Source organism: Grus americana, chromosome 3 (assembly GCF_028858705.1).
Source record: "Grus americana isolate bGruAme1 chromosome 3, bGruAme1.mat, whole genome shotgun sequence".
Classification (NCBI taxonomy): Eukaryota; Metazoa; Chordata; class Aves; order Gruiformes; family Gruidae; genus Grus; species Grus americana.
This window is the reverse complement of record NC_072854.1, coordinates 25,834,787-25,860,953: the sequence shown is the minus strand read 5'-3', so window position 1 is coordinate 25,860,953 and position 26,167 is coordinate 25,834,787. Positions and strand designations below refer to the sequence as shown.

Here is a 26,167-nt window from a genome sequence, read left to right as displayed (position 1 = left end):
TAAGTTGTTACTGATAACATACTTGTTTAATAACCGAGGTAGTCTGAGAAGAAACAGAAAACTCAAACCAGCTTAATCTGAAGTACTGTGTTCTTTTTTCATACAAATGCAGAAAAGGCGAGGGGGAAAGAACGTTTCTTATTTATTTTTCACATTAAGTTTTACCATTCTTAATGTATTTGCTATATTAAAAAAAATCTACTTTCTCCTTTTAGAAAAAATACCACGTTGTAATGGCTGATTAATTTCTTTGGGCTTATTTCAGAATAACTGTTACATTTTCCCTACATTTTGAGAACCTGTGACTTACAATCATGAAATAAAGTCTTCACCTCGAACATGTAAATTTACATAAATTATAGATTTAGAAAGAATGTTAAAAATAAGTTCTTAACAGTTAATAAAATCACAGTAAAAATGAAGTTCAAACCCCATTAAATGTTCTTTCTTCAAAGCCCATATGAAACTTTGAGAAACAAGTAGCAGATGATAATATATTTAACTAGTTGCTACAATATAAAAGAAATTGTAAAACCTTTTTTGGCAAAACTTTTAAAGTGATTGATTAGTAACTTGCCAGAATTCTACTTGTGTTAAAACCAAAATAAAATTACTTTTTAATCAATTACAACACATGGAATACAGATACACTTGGGTCTGCACAGATACACCATGCCCCCACATACACGCTTTTGCACTACTTCACAATTCAGTACTTGAGAATGAGCATTAAAGGCAGGAAAAATGCTTCCTTTTACCTACTTAGTCGTTTTAGAAGCAGTAATTTTCCATTGCCAAAGTAATTTCTGGACTGAAAATATTAAGTCTGTGACCTGGCACATCTTTCCATTAGGCAATAACATGCATCTGCAGTTTATATGCAAGCACAGATAGAAATCAAATATGCCACAAATAAATTAAAGGACCTTTATACTTAAATAAGAAGCTAGTTTATTCAGATGTTAATTGGTGAATAATTTTTTTTGCGTTTTCCATGTATACCAAAGTTTTTACACACACTTCAAAAAGTAGTGGGCGAAGGAGAAAATAACTTCTTAATGTATTTGCTTTAAAAAAATATTTTTTCTAGTAGGCCTTCTTGTTCACAAAACCTATTTGGAGAGCCAATCATTTTCCAGATAAACAAAAGAAAGTTCACAAGCTTAAAGGGCCATTAAACTTACAGGAGCTGCAGGGAAGCTGGATGAAAGCTCATATGGTTCCTCTGAGATCCAATGGCCCAATTCCAAAGACCACAGAACCTAAAATAAATTAAGCGGTAAGTAGAACTCTCGTAATTTCGTAAATAGCAACCTCTTCGAATGTGTAATTAGAAGTAACAGTGCAGTTACAATAGTTGGTTTGATGTTTTGTTTACCCAAACCAAATGATTCTCTGAAAAATCAAGCAATCAGAAATTTCACAGCTGAAACCATTAAAATACCAAAGTCATATTTGTATGCATAGCTATGATAAATTTCAAAACCTTGTGAGGATATTAGAAGAGTCAACTTTTTTGCATCATGATACATAAAACTACAGATTTGAAAAGGGAAGTCATAGTGTATCAGTTCTGTTCTATTGGTTCAGTTCATTACTGAACTTCAGGAGGTTCCTGTGGGCCAATTTCTCCAGCCTGTCAAGGTCCCTCTGAATGGGAACACCCATCTGGTGTATCAAATGCGCCTCACAGTTCTGTAACATCTGCAAACTTGCTGAGGGTGCACTCTGTCCCATCATCCGGATCATAAATTAAGATGTTGAACAATATTGGACCAGTATCAACCCCTACTATTGACTAGGATTATGAAACTATTGTATATGATCTGTATTACATATGTGAATCAGCCTGCAAACAAAAGCTCAGTTTAATTCTCTTCAGTATCCTCTGTCAACTGCACATTCTAGATCATAAAAAAAAGTTGCTAACAGTGCGGAATATTGTCTGCCTGGAAAATACATGATCATTTATGTTCAGCTGAGCTCTGAAACACTGGATTGATAACATCCTTGGAGACTAGCAATACTGACACTTTGGACAACTTTCAGCCTTCTGTTCCTATCAGGGCGATCACAAAATGGTTAACAGAAAAAAAAAGAAGAAAAAAATAAGTACTTTAACTCTTCAAGGACATTTTTGCCTATATAGAGACTACTCATGTTTACATATTGAAAATTGAGGGTATACTAATTTTCTTCTGGCTGTCACAAAATATTCTCTATTGATATGATGAGCAAATTAACATAGTAGTTGAACTATTATCTCATTCTAGGTATCTTTTATTTTTATCTTCTACTTGAAATGGTTATATTTTCAATTTCTGAAATACACTTTTTTTTAATTTTCCCAAAAATATTCTATCCAGTGTTTCATCCTGGGTTGATTTTCTAAACCATTCTTCAGAACAACTTAAAAGTTGCATCCGGCAGACTCGAATATTAAAAGCATCGCAAAGGGTATTCAGAGATGATTCCTCAAGTGGTAAGAGCATTGTCTTTATTGGAAAATGGGAGAAGACTGAAGTTCCTACCATGGCTCTGCCCGCGAGTCATATAAAGGGTGTCTTCCTACTAATTTCTATATAGTCTAAATTCTGAAGCACACTCTGATGGAAGAGGAGTTTATTTTCCTCATTGGCTTCATCAGTAAGAGATGAGCCATAAAGCTTCTCATCTAAGTGAAAGACTAGTAAGTTCTTTGCCAAGTTTGTCCACTGTTGCAACTTGCCCCTTTTACAGATATTTGAGCTCCGCAACATCCTTCCTGTAGTTGCCATTTGGCATGCCATAAATATGAGTCAAAAAAGCATTGTTGACCACTAGTGATAGACAGCATGATTCATACGTGCAACCTTAAAAACAACAGCAGCCCCCCAATACCCTGCTGCTCCTACAGCAACAGTACTGTTAGGTGAACAAGAAGTGTACATATATCCCCAAAATGGGGTATATGGAATTTATCAGAAAGTAAATCCCTGTGTTTAGGATAATTCCACCTCTGGCAGTCACATTTTCCCTAAATAGTTCTGTAGCCATTTCAAATAGATGATGTCTGTCTCTAACTGTTAGCACAGCCATGCACCATTAAACTGTTGTCATTATTCACCTTAGAACAAGCTGAATTTCATCAGTGCATGAAATTATTCCCATGCTTGATTCACAATTAACTGAAATATTCTGTAATTTTTTTTATTCTCTTGGAAGATGCCATACAAATCCATATATTACTAAATTTAAATTATAAAACTTTACCTCATAAAATTTGGGAAGCAGCGCTATGAGATGATCCCCTTAGACAGAAAACTGGTATAATAGATATCAAGCATGATAAAGTTATCCTTTACAGCTCACTAACTCAACCAGATTCTAATCAGAACAGACTGTTTATACACTATTAATGTAAATCTTATAAAATGGCCTAATTGTAAGTAGGAAAATGACTTTCTGTAAAGGGCTCTTTTGCCCCAAATCTGTTGCTACAAGAAGTAAATTGCAAACTGAATTTAGAAACTAATTTTGTTATCAAAACCAAGTTCTATAGTCCAAAGTAGCTTATGCTTCATGACTTTCGGGGAACCAGCAACCTCATATATAAACTGCTACAAAAACTGGTGCTTTGTGTGATGTGGCAAGTGGTGTTTTACTTGTGAGAGGAGGTGCCCAATTTTGCAGGCTATTGGAAGTGAACAGTGATTTTTTCGTTGATAATTAAAAGCAGCAGATCTTCAAATTTATTGTTGAACTATATTACAAAAATCCAAAGATTATGTTTACTTTTAGAAAGCGCATAACCAAATATTTGAAAATGCAACAGCTGTACAAAAAAAGAAAATAATTTCTATAGTCATGATATTATACCAAACAAAAAAAATAAGTTAAGCACATTCATAAATCAATTACTTTAAAAAAATATTCAAAACATAATAATGCATTGCTGTTTAGCCAAGAAAAGTATAGTAACTTCTTAAAAACATACAGTTAAGACTGCAACTTCGGATTTGAAGTTATAAATTTCAAGGTGATACCTGTGTATTTTTTTTACAATTACTTCTTCCAATTTACAATAAGAATATTGAAATCTGTTAGCTTTATACTTATAACTGTATATATTTATTGCAAATAAAAGAAACTTGTTAGTCATAGTATAAATCAACTGTAACTGAACCAAGAGAATTTTAACTTCTAATATCGTTCTTAAAGACGTGCTGCATGAAAATAATTTCTTTGTAAATAATCTTGAGCAGGAACAGATGTACCATGCTGTATATTGTGTACATCATGTCCTTATAGCACCAAAAAGATGTTTGTACCAAGAGTAACTGGCAAAAAACCCAAATAGATTAAAATATAAACCCAAAAGATTAGTTATGATTAAATAATCCCATTTCATTTTCCAGTCCAATTTTACAGTAACAACCTCTATCAATCCCTGTAGTATTTAGAGAATTTTGTTTAGAAATGAATTTTGTTTATCTTAACAACAGATGGATTAATGCTTGTCTATCATGGTTCTGGAATCGAGTACAAAGGCATCATATCTACTTTCCTAGATAAAAAGAAAATTAGATGCAGAGTACATGAACAGGTCCTGTGGTAAATAATTAGGTCACCGCTCACTGAAACATTCAGTTTTCATGAGCACAAAGGCAAGAGCTCTCCATTGTAACTCACTGAAAGTTTGCTTCTGACTTTGGCAGAGACAAATTTTCAACCAGCATATTTTCATAGCAACACTAAAAAATCGCTTCAAATTCATGTAGGACAAAACCAAGTTATGATTTGCAATATTATTCTTGAGTAAACTACTTTTTCTTGTTAGGTCAGTAGTATCTTTGTATTCAACAGTTCCTGAGAATGTAGTAAAGGACTAAGAAAAGCTGAAATATGTCAGAATATAAAGTGTTTATATTGAGAAGAAATAGCTGACTAGAGGTTTTCAAATGTGCAGTTACAAAAGATTCAGCTTAAAATTTAATGATAAAGCAGTACAGTACAGATCAAGCATGAATGCTGGATATAGGAATATCAGAAGTTAGGAAAATACAGCTGAAAACATTGAGATATTAAGAATGTATCAGATTCCAGTAGAATGCAGTCTTGCTGGTCATGGAGAGCCTTAGAAAGGAGGAGATAGGGAGGGAAGAGGCGAGTAGGAGAGGCATAGTTTTTCTATGGACTTCTTACAACCTTAAAGAATGTTTTCCTTTGGCTTTGGGCTCAAGAATCAAGTTGACCAATCTTCTGTTACTTCATCCTCAAGTACGGACTATTTATCTATTTCAGTAGCAGGCAACCTGTATGGCATGGAGCTCCAACAAGTGTCCTGCAGCTTATACAGCTGTAAGGTTAGCCTTGGTGCAAAACTTTCCTTTGCATATCCAGATCAGCTATGTTCTTTTATTCACACGATAGAGGGAAATTTATGACAAACATCAAGTTCTCAAGGGTCTGAACACACTGTTTGACTAGTCATTATTTAAAGCCTCTTACCCATCCAGCCAGCACGCTCATATGATCATACGGTATTTGTACTTGAATAACTCATCTTGAAATATGTAAACAGAGTGCTATGAAGATTAAATGTCTAGCTGTAAATTTGATATTTCTCCAACATCCATCTTTAAAACATCATTTTAAGTTTTACTCAGAAGAAGAAAAAAATATTGCAGTCTAAATTATCTCTCCATGTTACAAGTCAAAAGGCAAAGGTAAATTATATTTCAGCTTCTTAAAACGTTGAGGAATATCTTCCAAAAGACAACCATCACTGCTCAAAATTAATACCTTGTTGAAAAAGTACTACTGCAGCCAAGGATGCTAATGGGTTTTGCCAAAAGGTACATTACTGGATCATTAAGATCCAAAGATGCAAACCCCTTTATTCCAAGGGAAATTAATCACCAAGAACTTCTGAAAAATACAACAGCTTCTTCAGGTAGCTACATGTATTTCATGTAGGACAAGCTTCACACTGGTAAGTGCAAGACATCTTGAAAACAAAGAGGCAACAGGAATTTATTTTGTTTTCAGCCCAACAACTAAATTTTAAAGTATTTATAAGAAAAAGGAAACCAAGAAATGTAAAGTTATTCTACAACTCTTTTCTGTATAAGATGAAAAGCTAAATTCCAACAGCTATGCTTTATAGCTCTGGAAACATGGGGAAATCTGAAAAACTGTCATCTGCAATTGAGTGGTTAATCTCTACTATCACAGTGAGCAACTGAGGTGGTTTAACCCTGGGCTGACAGGTAAACTTCTCATCCAGTCACTACTCACTCCCTGCCCCAGCAGGATGGGAGAGAGAATTGGAAGGGTGAAAGAGAGAAAAAGACCACCTTCTGGGTTAAAATAAAGACAACTAATAAGTGAAGGGGGAAAAAAAGAGAGTTAAAAAACCCCAGATGATGCAAAGTAATAACTCCCACCAGCAGATCAATGCCCAGCCAGTCTCCAAGCAATGGCTGCATTGGAAAAACGCCTTCCAGTTTTATGGTTGAGCATGATGTCATCTGATATGGAAACTCTCTTTCATTAGCTGGGGTCAGCTGTCCCAGCTGAGTCCCCTCCCAGCTTCTTGTGCACCCCTAGCCTACTTGCTTGGGAAGGGAGTGGGGGGGGCTGACCAAAAAACAGAGAACACCTTGATGCTGTGTAAGCATTGTTGAATAGTAGCTAAAACACTGGGGGCTTATCACCACCATTTTGGTCACCAGTCTAAACCAAAGCACCATACAGGCTACAATGAAGAAAATTAGGCCCATCCCAGCTGGACCCAGTACAGCAATTCATGAGTATCTTGTCTTTTCAGTAACAGTCTGATAACTTTATGTCCACAAGAAATTTTGAGGATATGCAATGATTATTTGATCTGGATGTCTGAGAACCATTTCTGTAAATTACAAATCTCCAAACTACTCATCGGCAAATAGCTTTCCTTTTTTTTTCCCCCTATTTTACAGTTTTTCCACTATGCAGCAAAATATCTAACAATTCTTCTTCATTTTTACCAATGCTGAATAAAATACATGTTTCAGAACACAGTAGAAATATATCAAATAAGTATATAAAAAATTCAATCTGAATAATGTGACTTGGCTAATGTTGAGCAAAAATGGTTTGTTCAGCCTTTAATCTGTCAAAAAATAATGCATGTGACATGAGTTTCTCATCTATGAGATAGGACTTTAGGCACTTCTAAAATACATACTGAGGTACAATGCAGGAATACTTTGGTTAGATGAAGTACTGAAAGACTAAGTCATGGTAAAAGAGCTTCACACAGATAAATTTCCTCTAACTGAGCTAACTCTAGGCAAGCCTGAATATCTGAATATTGTACCACTGTACATAGACACGTGTACATGGACACAAACATTGTTACATGGTTGATATTTCAGCTATACTAAATATGTGTAATTTATTCTCTAGTAAAATTTAAAAATATTTCTTACCCATTCATAAGAAACAATCCAACACCCACGAGCAATTCCCAGCATAACATTCAAGGTACGACGAGGACTCCCTGTAACTACGTGACTTGTTGTTTCACATACATCATCTGAGAACAAAAAGTCTCCAAGTTTATTCACCACCTGAATTACTGTATTTTGTTTCCTAAAAAGAAGAAAAGGGAAAAAACCATACAACGTTGAATGAATATGATGAATTATAAAAGCATATACACGCAACACAAATTAACTCAAACTCACCTCATTTCTTTCCTCACTAACAATTTCTTATTCTTCTCTCACTGAGCCTCTACCCATTAGCTAGCCCTAAATTCATTAGCCTTCCCACAGAGTCCAAACAGACCCTTTTCTGTCATCACACAATCATATCTACTTGCACATCAAAGCTCTTTTGGCCCCCACATTTATCTTGTCTGTTTAAATAGAAGCTTTTGAGTCAAGAATTATCTAACATTGTTTGTGTACAATGCCTAGTATAACAGAGCCTCATTCTTGGTTTCTTTTGTAGTACTATCAAAAAGGCATTACCAGGAAATGTAAACATTTAGACACAGCACTCAAGAAGTTTTCATTAGGAAGCACCAGATTTTCAGCATCTGAATAAAATACTGTGTTGAAATTTGGAGACAAGTCCTAAAGTTCTGGCTTGCTACCTATACATCTGAGCAAATGTTTCAATCAGAAATTCACTTATCTTTAATTATAATTAAATATAAAATCTGGAATGGCAACCTATAACTGGAATTCTAATTTGAGTTCTCTACATAGCTACACTTAAGCACACAAATATATAATTGTGAAAACACTGAGATCTTGGTATCCCTAGAGAAAAGCTGTTCCATGAGAACGATTTACTGTTCTTATAAATCATTATTACAAATGACCATTAAAGATCTGTAAATGAAAGCCCAGTTCCAGCGGCCTCTCTACTTCCCTCAGCTGACCTGGAAATGTCTGTGGCATACACAAGATAAAATAATAAAGCACAACCTTGAACAGTCACATTTATTACAACGGTGATCCTCTCAGGTAAAACAATTAAGTTAATCACTGACATAATGGAAGCACACTCAGAACATCTCCAGAAGCCTCTGGAATTACTTTCATTCTCACTGCATTTCACTCCATGGAGAGTAACTCAGTTAAAGCTCCCCAAATACCCTAGCTAAAGCAGACAATACCTAGAGGAACTCTAACAAAACCTGCAAAAAAATCTTCAAGGAGAATGCAACAACCTTTTGTGATTCAGAAAAACAGGTAGTCGCTTGGAGTGAATCAGCGAGCAGCATTTAGTATGATCTCAAATCCCAATGCCATAAAACCACTGAACTCATGATCTTTAAATTCTAATGAACCACTTCTGAGGCTGTAGCTACTGGGTAGAAGAATTGGCTTTTGGCCATTGGGTTGTACACTTTGGAGGACTGTTTTCTGTTCTTCAGCTCTTTCAGAAGAAGTGCCTTTCCCTTCACTCATTTACAGGTTGATAATGCCTACACCTGTAGACAGCCGAAAGCACAATCTTGATGAAGAAGCTCTGAAGAAAAGCAATTGTTATCACCAGACTGTTTTATTTAATGAAATAGTAATTAGCTAGTGGGAAAAATCAACATACAAGCAACATAAAAGAAATAATATATTCATGACCTCTTTCAACAAAAGAACTTTTTCCTCAGCTCTGCCAGGATTTGTTCTCTTCTTTTAGGCAGATCACAGCCTCTGTTTTCCGCTACTCCTATCTGCACTGTAGCTATTATTTTACCTCCCCCACAGTGATCCGGTATTGCATGACTTGCAAAGTGCATTTTACAGCCTTGGTGTTACTAGCATCCAGTCACATTAAATACAAGAAAAGTATTAATTCCATTTTATGTTTCTGACATATATTAGTACACTTGTTAATAGCTATTGACAACCATTTACAAAGAACTCCTAAAATGATAGCCACTAAGTGCTGGTTCTGAGTACTTAAATCTATGTAACTGTCAAGATTTAATTACTTCAAACCCAAAACAGATTTGTGGGTAGTAGAAATGTCTTGTGTTTTGAAAAAGAATTAAAAAAAAAACCCTGTAAGCAATTGTAGTATAAAATATGGAATTGTGTTTTTGTTGGATGTTCTTTATGCTGTAAGACTTTTAAGAGAACGGTAAGAGCATGCCAGAAAATTATTAACTCTCCCCCAAAATATGCAGTGGCAGCTGCCTCTAATGTTTTGAAAATAAGTGGCTAAAAAGCCTGCAACTGATATTTCTTCAGCAACTATTTATATGAAAGAAAACATTTTGAATTGATGTTTTCGGTTATGACTTTTAAAATAGAAATAATCATAATGTATGGGGAAAAAGCTAAGTCTTGGGCTTAAAGTCTGAATCATTTACTACATAAAATTCCTTTTAATGCTTCCTTCAGAAAAATTCAAAACTTGCTTGAGATTTTAGTTTCATTGTTCTGAAGCCCCTTTGGGCTCACCTATGCAACAACTACTTCAGTCTGCACCAAAGCAACACATACACCCACACTGTAGATAGCACTGACATATACATGTATGTATGTGTTTCTGGCTAGAATACAGAATGAAATAAAGTATTTAACACACACCCCAAAGATAAACTTCATTTGTATAGGCATAAAAAGATTATCAACATTCAAGTTTAAATGAAGTGCTGACTAAAGAGTCAAAATATTTAATACTTACTCAGAAGACATACTCGTCATAACTAGTGTCCTTGTTGGCTAGAGATGTGAAAGAGACAAGAAAACGTCAAAAATCTGGAAAGTTTTCCCCTTTGAAAAAAAGATGAAATTAGAAATTGTTCCATTAAAAGGACTAAACTACTTCATAATTACAGTATCACCTGCAGAAGTGGCTGTACTAATTAACACATATACTAGAAATATTAAACTTTGAGGACAAGAAAGAAAGGAAACCCCTTCATCATATCTGGTATCAAAGCATCCAATATATCAGAAGACAGGAATGTACGTTTTCATTAGTAAAAACAAAAAGCAAAGGATTTCCAGTCTGGGATGCCACAGAAAAAAGGCTAGTATGTGTCATCTTTCTTTTTCTTCTGATCAGGGGGAAAGGAAAAGGCAGCTTACTTTAACAAAGAAAACCTGTAATTTAAAATAATTCCAGTTTCTTCCAAAAGTAAGGCAGAAACTGGCTGAGATGCTGCAGAAACAAAAGTATATTTATTGTAAAGTATAATTTTAATAATTTTATTTTGATAGTGTAGCTTTTTTTTGTTTGGTTTTGTTTGTTTGCTTTTTTGGCACAACTTCAGTATTTTAAGTCCAGGTTTTTAAGGAAATGTTCTTAAATGTTGTCTAGTGAATAAAAATTGTCTGAGTAACATAACACACAAGGTGTACTCAAAGAGTACAGCAATCCTTAAACCAGCAATTCTGAGACACCTTAAAAAGCACACACCCCCACCCCTTCCCCTCCAATACCCTCCATAGCTTATGTGCAAAGTTAGGACTGTTTGCCCCATACAGACTTTAAATAAGCTTTTTAACAATTAGTGTCATAGAAGTCAGAAGAGGAAGAACTATCCTTTGGTCATCAGCAATGACCATGAAAGCCTCTACAATGCACAAAGGTAGGACAGAACATGAATTTTAGCAGTATCAGAGAAATATAACATGGTCATCAAAAAATATATGTAAGAAGAGTTGATGTTTCAACTCCAAATAAGTTGAAAATCTTAGCTAAGAATTACTTGTAGCTACAGGAACATGCACAAGTATGTATACATAAACATTTTCATTTTGTAGAAAAAATAGATTGACTGACTTTTATACAATGATTTCAAACAACTTCGAATTTTCAAAATCAGCATATGATTTTCAAGTTATTTCTCTAGATAACTACTGCTCCATAAGAAATAATATATTCATGACCCCCACCCCCCAAATATTACCACAATCACAAGCAGTAAGCTCCCAAAGTCTCTGTTAAAATTCAGTTTCCTTTGAGTAATGTATTGAGCTGAGACCACAAAGATATTCTGAATTGCATTACAGCTGGTAGCACAGGCCAAAAAAAACCCCTCAAGGCCAACTCATTTTACCCAGCAATGAATGACAGAACAGAAAAGAGAACATACTCTAAGGCAACTCCATCCATCCTCTCTTATCAGTACAGAACTGTTCTCCAGTAAGTGTTCAAGCGATTTGTCACATTTAAGAATGGAGTTCCTTGGAATTATCTCTGTAGACTAACAAACTGTAGAGTAATAGTGTGCACCATGACCTTTCATTATATGAACAATCTTTCTATAAATAAACCACAATTTAGATACCATTGAAAAGATAGATAGTAAAGATAACGTAAGAAGTAGTCTTTTCAACATACACATGGTAATTTCATTCTATGGTTGGGTAAATTTGAAAAACATAAACCCCAGATACTATTTAAGTCTTCAGAAGAAACACAATGTAGCATATTCAATATTTTTTTTAAATTCATGATAAAAATGTACTCAGAAAATATTATGTAAGCTATACAATACTTCAGAACTGAAAATATACATAATGCGAAAATGTAAAAACAATCAATAATAGAATGGAATAAAACTTCAAATAAGGGAAGGATGACACTTTTATATTGCAATATTTAAGAGAAATTCTATGCAGTATTTTTGGAAATGTTAAGTTTCCAAATTCTAACTTATTGCCAGCAATACTTACTGATGATGCCTTAGCCTACTGCTAGCCTGACAGCTGAAGAAAAGACAATATGCACTTATCTGTAATCAAAATTGGTTGCATTCTTAGACAAAAGACTTTCTACTGTATCACTTTCAACTCCAAATAAGCAATCACATTCAATTGCTCTTGGAAGTTCCAAGAACTTCACAGCTTCAATTCTACATTTGAATTTTACACGTAAAGAGTTCGAGCAAAAATAACTATGCAAAAATATATATTAACTATATCTATCATAGAATCATAGAATGGATTGGCTTGGAAGGGACCTTAAAGATCATCTAGTTCCAAACCCCCTGCCATGGGCAGGGACACCCTCCACTAGACCACGTTGCCCAAAGCCTCCTCCAACCTGGCCTTGAACACTTCCAGGGATGGGGCATCCACAACCTCTTTGGGCAACCTGTTCCAGTGCCTCGCCACCCTCACAGTAAAGAATTTCTTTCTAACATCTAATCTAAATCGACCCTCCTTCACCTTGAACCCATTACCCCTTGTCCTGTCACTACACTCCCTGATAAACAGTCCCTCACCATCTTTCCTGTAGGCCCCCTTCAGAAACTGGTAAGCCACAATTAGATGTCCCCGGAGCCGCCTTTTCTCCAGGCTGAACAACCCCAACTCTCTCAGCCTGTCCTCATCGGAGAGGTGCTCCAGCCCTCTGATCAGCTTCATGGCTCCAACAGCTCAATGTCTCTCCTGTACTGGGGCCCCCAGAGCTGTATGCAGTACTCCAGGTGGGGTCTCTCAAGAGCGGAGTAGAGGGGCAGGATCACCTCCCTCGACCTGCTGGTCACACCTCTTTTGATGCAGCCCAGGACACGGTTGGCTTTCTGGGCTGCAAGCGCACACTGCCGGCTCATGTTGAGCTTCTCATCAATCAGTACCTCCAAGTCCTTCTCCTCAGGGCTGCTTTCAATCCATTCCTCGCCCAGCCTATAGTTGTGCTTGGGATTGCGTCGACCCACGTGCAGGACCTTGCACTTGGCCTTGTTGAACTTCATGCGGTTCGCACGGGCCCACCTCTCCAGCCTGTCAAGGTCCCTCTGGATGGCATCCCTTCCCTCCAGAGTGTTGATCACACCACACAGCTGGGTGTCGTCAGCAAACTTGCTGAGGGTGCACTTGATCCCACTGTCCATGTCGCCAACAAAGATGTTAAACAGTGCCGGTCCCAGTACTGACCCCTGAGGAATGCCACTCGTCACTGTTCTCCACTTGGACATTGAGCCGTTGACCACAACTCTTTGAGTGCGACCATCCAGCCAATTCCTTATGCACCAAGTGGTCCATCCATCGAACCCATGTCTCTCCAATTTAGAGACAAGGATGTCATGTGGGACAGTGTCAAATGCTTTGCATTCATAACATTGTCAAATGCTTTGCAATTGTAACATTAATATAATTAGTATTAAATATTAAGTAATATAAACTAAAAATTTGAGTATATACGCACAAAAAGGACATCTAGTAAGACACCGAGTAAGGGTTCTGGTGGCAGAAGGCTTGCAGTGTTAGGCACTCTACTGCACAGGTTAGGATAGATGATTGAAATCAGACGTGGGGCCGCATTATACAATAGCAAGGACATACCTCATACTATCTTAACATATGTTAGATTTGCATAAACTCCTGAACATTAAAGGATCCTGGGATCGGGGTTGATGGTTGGACTTGATGATCTTAGAGGTCTTTTCCAACCTTAATGATTCTATGATTCTATGATGTGACAGCCTGGGAAGGCACATAACATGGCTTAAGAGTGAGGTTTTTCTCTGCTGACCAATCTTTCTGGGCTGAAAACCTCATCTATGTCAAATATGTATGCTTCAGCATCATCACGACGTTCTCCTTCAGTATCTGAAGCCAAACCTCACTGCCATCAGTATGAAGCTCTTTGGCTAAAAGTCTGGAGTTACATCCACACGAAAGAATTGCACTAGGTTCATGGGGCCCTTGTACTAGCTCCAAATCCAGATCCTGAAGTGCCTGTTCAAAATGTGCAGAAAAATACAACTTTTTATAAATGAAATGTCATGGAAGTATTACTAATCAGATCACTACTTTTGCCAAACTTGGCTTAAAAAAAAACCCAAACAAAAAAAAGGCATTACTATAAACCAAGGACGGAGCAGCTTCAATTCCTGCAGCTGCTTCTTTAGCTTCAGAGCAGAAATGTTTGTTAACAGTTCCTTAATACTGTATATATAGGGAAGTGAAAATACTGGATCCACACAAATTGGGAAACTTGCAGCCTGTCCTGACATTACCCTGCAATGTTAGCTTTTAAATTGTAGCTTTTATGCTACAACACATAGCATACAAGATGGTACAATGAGTATTCTGGGCAAATGTTTTGTCAGTGCGCTTCAAAGTGATTAAAAGACTCAAGAATGCAGAAAGATGCATACAAAAGCTAGAAATTGGAATAATTTTTCTTCCAAATTATTATTTCATTTTCATTCAGAACTGCATATTTTTGCAAGTCAGAGGTCATTTTCTAAGCAGACAACATTTTGTTTTATTGCTTCAGTAAGACAAGCAGTCCTCTTTAATTACAGTTACCAAGCAGAAAACTTAGCCAAACTATGTTTTAATTTTCAGTTGTACATTTTTCAAGTTAATTGCTTTCCCCTCCTTGCTATGCAATTTTTCTTTTATGCTTTTTGTGTCTGTTTTATTTTACATGTTGCATTTATGGCTAAAAATTTTTTTGAGTTAGCATTTTCTTTTCTGACCAGCAAAAAGACATCTGGTAAGCATCATTATGAGTTCTAATGCACATTTGTAGCAGGATTATTATTAATAAAACACTAGAAAAGGTGGTATTAAGTTAACTGGTCCTTCTATTTATCATTAATCTCTGAAGCCTGAAGAGTTGCATATCTGTAGTCTAAATCAGAGCACACTTCTTTCTGAATTATTTTTTAGGTCTGGAATACAGGCTGTGTTATAAACGACATGCTTCAGCTTTCCTTTATATATTTCTTAGGAGCACAGTCACATTAAGTATTTCTTTAGAGTCTGCCAACAACAAGATTTTTCTAAGTTATCTGAAATATAAAACATGCATTTCAGTAGCTCAAAGGAAATAGTATTTGTAAATCTTCCCAGTATTTAAATGACAGCGTGATACTTCCTGTATGCTAATTGACCTACACCACAAGAGAGGCACCCAACCTTAAAATGTATGCTTTTTTTCTTCCAAGTTTGAGCAGGTGTTTCTTGGATAAGAGAAAAGTTCTGTTTTGTACAACCTGCTTTTCAAGAAAGTGAACTCAAATTTTGTTTCCTTAAGAATGTCATGAGTTGTTTTCCAGAAGTGACAAATGAATTAATATGTGACCATAAAATATGTTTTTCCAGGTCAGTTCTCAAGAATAAAGTGCATTCAGTCTAAGAATTGACTTGATAGGAATAGTTTTAAATTTGTGACTGGTTAAATTCCAGCCTAAGTATTTAGACTTCATTTTGTCTTTGGGTCAAGAACCCAGGCCTTAGATATTTTTCAAGAAAGGATTTCAACCAATAAATACCACTTTTGAATTGTATATTACTTAGTCCAAATGCTCCTCTTATGCCTTGAAGTTGACTGAAGTTCTGAAAGAAATAAGCTTCAGTGTGTACTCAAACTCAGATGTATGCTGTGATGGAGTACAAAGAGACCTTCACCTTCAGGACTTACCCTATGTGGTTTGGCCAGTATACCAGGGATGAAGGACTTTTTGGGGGGTGGGAAGAAGACAGGGCAAGGTAGCGCATGCATGTGCAAATAAAGTGTAAGGGAAAGATTATTGTGCTGTTTTGTACTCTTCTAATCCCTATTTTCTCTGGGTATTGTAGGTCCATTAGATTGTTCTGAAATTGGTTCAGAACTCATGTACTCACTTCTGATCTTCACAGCTGTATTTCAGAAGTAACAACCTTCAGTCCTACTATTACATGAGCCAAAAAAACAGAGCCATGTGTAGCATGGGAATATTCAAGAATCAGGTTCATTTCACTCTGCTTTTATCTAGGAAGGTTGTAATGAGGATCCAAAACTTTAAGGCTGTTTTTAGAAACAATCTATAAATTGTGCTACATTAATTTAGTCTATTCAAGTAATTGTGGCTCATAGCTGAAAATAATTGGTGATTGTAATGAATGATTACTATTCAGTAGTTTTAAACAGCAATTATTCAAAGCTGTAATTTACTTTCTGGCCGGCCTTTCTCCTCTTATCAGCCCTTATCAGATACAAATATTTTTCCAGTTTCCTCTGGCTGCAAACGCCATTTTGACTCTGATTTCCTGACCAAATATAGTACCTCTGCTTTGGTCCTAGAAAGATGTGAAAAATTCACCCATCCTAACTAAATTGATACTGCCATGGGGAAAGGTGAATAAACAAAGCAGGCTATAAGAAAACAGAAAAATAAGATGACATGACAGATGCCTGGATTTCAGCTTGCTTTCACTGCGAAAGATGAGAAAAAATGAGAAATCTTGTAATCACAGACATAGGAACCCTTAGAACTTTTGTTGGCAAGATTAAGGATGATGAACAGCTTTAGACTTTTCAGACTAGCAGTGTCACAGTGAACAACTTACTGACATTTTCAGTTTTTCACATGCAACCATAATAGCTAACAACTATATTAAAAAAACCCTCCAACCATGGGGGATACAAATCTCTGTAGCAAGGGGCAGCTTTCACAGCATTCTGCCACTCCAAAGGACAGGTTTATCTGGCTGTGATCATTAGCAAAACTAGAGACTGACTTTTTCTGGTAGGACAGACAAAGATTAAGGGGAGAGCAGATGCTCCTTACCACCCCTTTGACTGCAACCAAAAATTTTCATGTCAATCAATATGACGTGAGAAAAGCCAACGAGCATGATTATCATTTCTGCAAGCACAGGCAGCAGTGATTCTCATTCTGATGGGAAGCCCGAGCCTTTCCAACAGGTACAAATTAGAGGGGTTGGCTTCCTGGTCAGCATTGCTTAGGAAAAGAAGCAGCCCAGTTCTCAACTGTCTTTTGCTAGACCATATAACGTGAAACCTGAGGAGACAGACAGGGAGAGACTGCCAGTGTGACACAAGTGAATGTCAAGAAGTGGGATGCTAAGGGGAGAAGAAAGCTACTTTATAGTTTAGATTCTAACAGAAAATGAAAGCTTGGGTGAAGGAAGGACACTGCCTCACCCCGAAAAAGTCGTAAGACAGGAGAAAGAACAAGGGCTATCAGGGGGCAACACCATGTTACAGAGAAAACTCATACATACAAGCAGAAACATTTTAAACACCACACTAAGGCATAAATTAATTCTGTCATTAGCACCAAATAATGTCTAATGTATACTCACCTTCCCAAATGATCTGTGAGAAAGTTAGGCACAGTTAATTTTTTTCTGCTGAAATGTTAAGCAATATGAACTTCTCCCCCCCACTCCCCAGCTTTGCCAAGGTTAACAAAAATAGTTTGTACCCTTCTGTGAACAATTTCAACAAAAAATTAAGCATGATGTAGGAGTGAATCTGTTTCATTTGTTCAGACATTAAAAATTGTTTATGCTTTCATAATGATCCAATGAAGTGAACAATTTCTTTGAAGAGCTGACTTATGACCAACTAGAAGCACTTCATAAAGCTTCAGCTGAGATACCCTATGCCCTAACTGTGAGATAAAAACCAAGCCACAACGGTAAAGTAGCTTCAGTGAAACTGATGGTTTGATTTTTAAGACCTCATCAGCCATCCACTCCATTTTTGTAATGGTGGTTGCCACCTGTCATGGGAGGTTCATTAGAAATTACATCTGCCTCAGCTACTTCATTGCAGACGTTAGTGGCTCAGTTAACACTGCTCGCAATGGGTCATTCATTGGGCAGAAGCAACTGAGTCATGGAGAGACACACTTTCATTGCACAAGCTGTAGGGATGGAACCATTTTAAGAGGGAAAGAACCGTTTTGCATCACCCCAATTGTTAAATACTGGGTTTGCACGATTATTAACACTATGAGGTTAATCTGGATAGTTGAAGTTTCTGGAGATTGCCAACTACGTAGCAATGAGTGGAATTTCAGGTGAAGATGCTCCTGAACATGTTTGAAGTCCAAAAAAGTCAAGTCTGGATTTATGTCAAGTTTGTGTTAAGATACAAGACTGTAAACTTCAGTAAATGCCCTGCTGACAAGATTGTAACCCACTTGATGATAGTCAAAAATCTGAGTTAAAGCTTTACTGCCCTCTAGACAATATGGTAAACAACTGAACAATACTTATTTCAGACTATGAGGTGTAACAGCAATATTATGAACGGTAGAATAAGAATTAAAAAAACGCAATCTTTTTTTTTATTTTGAAGATCTTGAAGGATTATGAATTAATCATACATGCACACAATCCTTTGAAAAAAGATTTTTTGTAGTGCATACTTATGATGAATAGCCACTCTTTTCAGCTCTTCTGATTCTTTATACTAGTAGGAAGTAGTACATCTATTAAACACTGATGTGGTGCAAGACTTTTTCCTATTTAACTGATTGCATATTTATATTCCTCTTCCACACAGACTTCTTCTTGAGCTCATAATTCAATTCTACAAAGATCTCACTACTAATCCATAAAATGTTTAATTTCAATGTAGAAAAGAATGGTAGTATTTGTTAAATTATTAAAAAAATTGTTAATGAAGACATGTCAGGTGGAGTTTAGGAAGTCTTTTGTTCAGATTGATTTTCAACAATCTTCAAGAGCTGTGAAGCTATCATTTAGAAAGCAGTTCCATCAACTAAAGGATTTCCAGCCTATAGAGTCATGCCAGATACCAGTAGGTTTATGTAGGGTGTTCATTTTTTCCAAGAGTTAAATTTCCCCCCCCAAAAGAGGACCTAACCAGCAGTTGCTTTTCCTCCTGGTCATTTTTGATGCCAAGAGGGAAAACAGTTTCATTTTTACACTGATTCTTTGCCAAACCAGCTACAGCCCAGTGGACTCTTTGGTTTTCTGGCATGGCAGTTATGAACTCAGTGTTAAATGTAAAAGTGTACCTCAAAACTAGAAAACACTTACCAGTAACTAGAGTTAAGTTACAGTATACATACATATCTTCAGCAGTGAGGTATGTATGTCTCAAGCATGGACTGTATGCTCTCACTTCCTACACAATGTTTATGCACTGTTCCCCTCATGCTCTAAGCCAGAAAGAGTTGCATCGGTTTCTTGCACCTAAGCCTCCCTTCCACCATCAAATCCACGAATGCCATAGACTTCTAAATAAAAGGATGGAGATGGTATAGCTGTACTTTGAATAAGTCGGGTTTCTAGGATTTTATTCTTGGTGCTTATCCCTATCTACTGTTCACCATGGATAGCTCTTGAGCAATTTCCTACTTGCCTAGAAGTAATAATAAAAAATATGTTCTGACTTTATATAAGATCTCATAAACAGTCTCTGGACCAAAAATCACCATGCCTACCAATCTTCTGGGAAAAAAAAATTTTTTTTTTTTTTTAATTCTATGCAGACAAACCCCAAAACTCTCCATATACTTCAGCCACTATTTCTTGAATAAGGTTCTGAAAAAGAACCAATATGTTAATCTGTTGAACAGAAATTTAGTGACAATTTTATATAAAAACTTGGGCAAATGCAGCTCCTGGATGTTAATTACCCTGCCTGCTAAGATGACAAACTGCAAAATCAACCACCTCCTATATCACTGTCTTGGCACGTGTTCCCAGCACTCCAAACAGCAACCCATACAGGACTGTGAACAGCAGCTGCAAGCGTCCCTAGAACAGAAACACCCTAAACTTGAGTTGAGAGGAGATTGTGCCTTTTGCCATAGAAAGGTATTGACTTGAAAAGACACTTTTTTCAAGCTAAGAAATAGACCATAGCACTTCAGTAGGTAGTCCAGAATAACTAGCATGAAACCTATCATAAACCAGAATGATTTCTAGGGACCCAAGGCCATGAATCAGCCCACTAGGTCCACCGACAGGAGCTCTACCTGGCAGGAATGGCAGCATCCCTCAGTGGTGATAATGAAGCTGTTGCCATTAGGACAAGGTCCAAAGCTTGCACTGTAAGGTGCAGCAGCAGATGCCAAGAGTATGGCTTCTGTTCTGGAAGCTCTCAGCTAGATGTGGGAGAAGTGTGGGGGACAAATTCACTAGCTGGACAAAGTCCAGAACCAGAACTGCCTTGCAAAGATTGAGTGAAAATACTCATGAGATTAAACATACAGCAGGATTTATAAAACTGTCTCAAACCATGGGATACATAGACAGTGCTATCCTCCGAAAAGCTTGAGCATGACCAGTAAGTACTAAGTCACAGGCAGCATTTTGAGACTGCTTTTCAAATATTTACTAAGAATACTTGTCAGTGGTTTTAGCCATCTCATACTAACTTTGCTGATACTCATTTTAGTTTTTCCTCTACAGCACTCTCCTAGCATTCAATATTTTTTAAATCCATTAGGCCAATATGAAGTTCTTCAATTTTTTCATTACTTAACTTGGTACCAAAAGAAGGAAAAGTAGTATTTTATCAAATGAGTAACTGCATATTCCATTTATATGAAACAAATACTAACACTACTTATTGATATGACATTTTGTTCTCAAATGCTACTATTATTACAAAACCTGGACATTTGGAACAAATAACCACAGCTCTATTTTGGATATAGCAATAGCAAAAGCTGTGTCTTGCCAGTAAAAATAAACTCTCTTGTTGAACTTCAATGTCCAATTCAGGGACCTATTTCAGATGCTCCAAGGAAGTGAATTTTCTGCATTGATGTATAACATCAGATCCTTTTAGCACTAGACACTCGAAGTTACTTGTACCACAATGCGGTCATGGCTTTAAGCTGAAGGAGGGTAGATTTATATTAGATATTAGGAAGAAATTCTTTACTGTGAGGGTGGTGAGGCACTGGAACAGATTGCCCAGAGAAGCTGTGGATGCCCCCTCCCTGGAAGTGTTCAAGGCCAGGTTGGATGGGGCTTTGGGCAACCTGGTCTAGTGGAGGGTGTCCCTGCCCATGGCAGGGGGGTTGGAACTAGATGATCTTTGAAGGTCCCTTCCAACCCAAACCATTCTATGATTCTATGATTCACACTAGTTTAATACTGGTTTGCAGCTTGAAGTCAGTAACATGTCAATCATAGAATCTTAAGGGTGGAAAAGACCTCTAAGATCATCAAGTCCAACTGTTGACCCAACACCACCATGTCTACTAAACCATGTCCCAAAGTGCCACGTCTACATGTTTTTTGAACACCTCCAGGGATGGTGACTCCACCACCTCTCTGGGCAGCCTGTTCCAACGCCTGAACCACTCTTTTGGTGAAGAAATTTTTCCTAATATCTAATCTAAATCTCCCGATGCAACTTGAGGCCATTTCCTCTTGTCCTTTCGCTAGTTACTTGGGAGAAGAGACCAACACCCACCTCACTACAACCTCCTAAAGTCAAGTATCAGTGTTTAAAACATGTACCCATTCAAAGCAACTACAAAATCAAAATTGGAAGGAAAACATAAAGAGATGTTGTCCCCCAAAGCAATACAATCTATTTAGGACAGTTTACAAATGCACATATAAAATATAGACATAAAGTTACTTTCCTGAACTTCTGGTAAGATACTTCATGTTTTATAGTTACAGATTTTTCAGGATATTAAAATTTGTTTTGCCATGAATAAAATATTTTCAAAAATATTAGATCCTGATAACAGGATCTAACAATGGCCTGCTTCACACTAATTGTGAATTCTAATTCTAAGCATGAGTTTAGATTCTTTGTAAAACTTTCTTCTCTCAAAAATCTCTTCAGTGTTGATAACTTTACCTTTACCCAAATCCAAGAGCTACAGAAATACAAGCCAAGATGAATCTGTTTAAAAACAAAACTGAAGGAATTCCATACTGTCTTCTCTGTGAAAATGTGCTTTTAATTATCCCTCACGATGCTTAACTGGTTTTCTCACATGGTTGAAGAGTTTCTTCTATTCACTCAGAAAACAGTATTTTAAGGGGTTTTGGAGTGTAAAATTTAGTCCAAATGCATTTCTAGTGATGTGATACTGTTAGATCCTTTAAAAGTTATCTTTGACCTCTCATATCCCTCAAAATATGAAACAACTTTTTATTTGAATAAAAATGACAGTTAATTGGTTATTCATAATGAGTCTTTGATCTGTTTAAAGTACAAAATGTTTATACTTGTGACATACGTAACAAGTGTTGTGATAAATCTAAGCATTTTTGTGACATTAAGCCATAAATGAGGACTCCACCCTTATACCAACAGATTAACACCACTAACTAATTTGAATACATTATTTTTGGCTTTATGATTTTAAGTTATTTCACTTTGTCCTCCCTATGCAAAGCAGCTAAGAACTAGGTATGCAATTCCATAGAATAATTGAAAACCGTATCACAATGCATAAAGGGTTTATTTTATCCCTGCAATCCAGTATCATGAACTTAGATTTCTAGACCAGGGAAGCCACCTGCTGACATTCATAGGCATTAATCCACAGTGTTTGTCCTCACCAACTCGGCACGAGAAGAATCTGGAACTATCCTCAGTTATGGGTTGTTGTGTCTCAAAACTAAAAATTTCAAGTTTATAGGCTAATTTTATAAATCTACCTTTATGTGCTGCATTTGAATATGTACAACACACTAAAACTCCTGGGCTTTTTTAGGGGGGGTGGTGGTGTTTTAAATCCAAAAAGCTTGTTCCTGATGCCATTAAAGATTCCTGAAAATCTTACTTCTCTTCCCCCAACATACCTGCAGGTGCCATTATAAACTACTCTGTCTTCACGGCTTTTGTTAGTTGATAGTACAATTTTAGATAACTTTGATTAGAAGTCTTCCATTTTAAGAGTACAGTAAGCACGCCTATATAAATAGTATAGATAAAGACAAGTACTTGTAGTCTAAAATTGTGATATAAAAGTACCTGAACAAAGTCTTTCTTGTTTTTAACTTCAGCTAAAACAAATTACAAGGAACTCAACCCGCACGAGGTCTTGAAGAAAATTAATGCATAACACAATAGCACAGCAAAGAAATATAGAACCTGCAGCTTAATTTATATTAGATTAAAGAAGCTACAAATGACAAATTGAAATAGCCAAAGGAAAAAAAAAATGTTAACACGTCTGGTTATACTTCCTACAGATATTTTTGTATGGCTTTTTAAAAATTTACCATCACATATTGAACTCCAAATGCCTACTGACATGCCTTCACTATAGCAAGTGAATTATAGCGTTCACTGTAGTACACACTGGTAGTGAAGGAGTTACAACTAAAGAACTCTAAAAATGTTCAGTTCAGACATTGTCTAGGAATTACATTCAGAAAACACCTACAAAGTTTTTAAAGAGGTATGAGGTTTCAAACTTTTTTCTATGAAAAAACTAACTGCAATTTACATTGCTTCCCAAATTAAGAGACTTATGGCTATGTAACAAATTTAACAGATTACACTTACAACAGATTCCCAGAACACCAGCAATATGATCTGAAGCCTTATATTGGAACTATTCAGTACAAAACTGCATATACTCTACAATGACTATAATTTAAAGGTTGCTTGAAATTTTTTTTAGATATAAAAGGTCTGGAGATTCACATAGTGACATTTCTGGAAACATGAGCCCATTAAAATAGCTACGAAATGCCATTTCTTTTGCACTTGTATTTTTAAAATAAACGTTCTTTTAAGATACAAATAAATATTAGAACATTCTTCATAATACTATGATTCAGTGAAACAATTTTTAAAAAAATATTTGTGCTATTTCTCTCATACACTTTTTGCTTTGGGCAAAGAAAGCAAACTAAATTGTTCTAACTTCACTTTCACTTCACTTTGTCAAACATTAGCAAAATGTTGCAATGTTTAAGCTGCAGCCATTGAAAAAAGTGTTTATTAAAATTTGTACAATGTTTGGTTGTTTTTAAAAAGCTTCAAGAACATATTGTGACTGGTTCTAGAGAAGCTCTGCATCTTAATTCTTAACAAAAATTTAGATACCCAGTGTAATTTTGGTCAAAACAATATCCTCTTAAAATTGCTTCACTAAAAATTTCCTAGGGATCTCCAACATTGGCTTTATAAATTTTGCATGTATGTATGCATACAAACAATGGAAAATAGATCTTAATAGACATATTCATAAACATTTAATATATATTAACAGACAATTGCTCGAGGAAAATATGAAGTAAAACTTCAGTGCAACAGTCTGGTTGCCAGACTGGTTAAACCACATAAAATCTTTTTGTGAAGTTCCTTTTATCTTTCAGTAAAAACCTCCACCATTGTCTTTATATGAATTTGCATAGCCAAACTGCATCTGGAAACTTTTAAAACTATTAAAAAAAAAAAAAGCATTCATCACATGAAAGAAAGTATGCGCTGCTATGTTACTGACATTTGAGTCAAATTGTACTGCCACCTGGCTCAAACGGATGGCTGAAGGAAGCCACCTCAAAACACTGAACAGGAATTTCCTTCAGTTACTACTTAGTTTTTTCTACTGTTAAACACCTCACCAAGCACGCTTTGCAAGAGAAAGCTTAGCAAACACCAAGCAGAACCAAATACATCATCTTTGACTGCAAGACCAATGTTTGGCTCCTGGTTTGAAAAGGGAAACAATGAAAAAGGACTTCATATTGTTTGGGTTTTTTTCTCTTCAGTATGTTGGAATCTTTTCTGAAGTGAAATGAAATCAAAACTCGCACTACTGTATAATGCCTTGTAGCATAATTACACTGGAGAAAAAAATCACTACCAACAAATCTGGTAAGTCTCCAAGCACCATTTCTGCAGATAGCCTTAGGAAGAGTGAGTGACTGTAGTTTGTGGATACACATTTAGCAGCTTTAGTCAGATTTCTGTGGCAGGAAATGAAACTGTTCTGAATAGATGCTTTAGCCTCAAAAGTAGACTTATAATGTTTCTGTAGGACATGGATCTAGAGTGAAGTTGATTTATACATTCTATATAATACCTACAATTATTTGTTATACAAATAATATATATGTATATATTTAGGAAAAGAAAAAGAACAAATACTTAAGAAAAGTAACAAGTAGAAAGATGCAGGCAAGAAGTCAAATAATAATTTTAACCCAGAGAGGACCACTGGTCCATGGAGATTAATATCTCATCTTTAGGATGTTTAAAAGATTGACCAGCCTAGTAATTGCACCTGCTCAGAACTTTTACATAAAAGAGGATCAAAATCTGTGGTCAATCTCTTTGAAAATCCACCAATAGCTACCAATGAAACACCTAATTTATTTCAGGTAATTAATTATCTCAGGCATCTTTTAGTGCTTTAGGACTTCCCATTCTCAAAACAATTAAGTGCTCATTTTAATTGTACAACTTGCTACTTGCTGCTAAAAAGAATGATTTATTTTCCTGATCAGTTTTATATTTACTTAAAACAAATTTTTAAAAGGGAAAAACATCTAAAAAAGATTCATTGTTGACTCAATCCTTTTTTTTTTTCCTTCATCCAAATTGAGGTCAAATAGTAAGTTAAGAAATTTAGCTTTACCCGAACCTAGAAGAAAATATTGCATATATCTTTTTCCTGCAGAAATATCTACTGGGGATGATCTACTATAAAACAAAAACCCCTACCCCATTTAGTAACCCCTCTGAAAAGAATAGGCAGCTTTTCAGGTCACTTCAGGAGCTTTTCCACTCAGAGTCTGAGCTGGCTTACCAACCTCCTTTATGATGTCAGCTTGGCACAACTCTGTCACAAGTTTTCAGAAAGCTGAGTTCCATGGTTATACGTATTGTCTTTGACTACCATTTGCATAACATTTCCAGGACAGTGAGATTCAGAAAAATTTTTAAATTGATAGTGCATAAAAAATGCATTTTTTCTTTGTACGTACAAAGGCACTCAGTGATTCTCCAAGAAAAA

The 26,167-nt window shown here is 36.1% G+C and overlaps 1 protein-coding gene across 4 annotated transcripts in view; it reads right to left on the bottom strand.

Annotated features, from left to right (window-relative positions):
* Positions 1-26,167, bottom strand: part of MCPH1 (microcephalin 1) — a 133,604-nt gene that overhangs the window by 83,063 nt on the left and 24,374 nt on the right. For all 4 annotated transcript variants that reach the window (XM_054820454.1, XM_054820458.1, XM_054820457.1 and 1 more), the window contains 3 exons: positions 10,171-10,208; positions 7,455-7,617; positions 1,185-1,262 (listed from right to left, as the gene is read on the bottom strand). In XM_054820454.1, the coding sequence (XP_054676429.1) occupies positions 1,185-1,262; positions 7,455-7,617; positions 10,171-10,208 (279 nt within the window). The remainder of the gene's footprint in view (positions 1-1,184; positions 1,263-7,454; positions 7,618-10,170; positions 10,209-26,167) is intronic.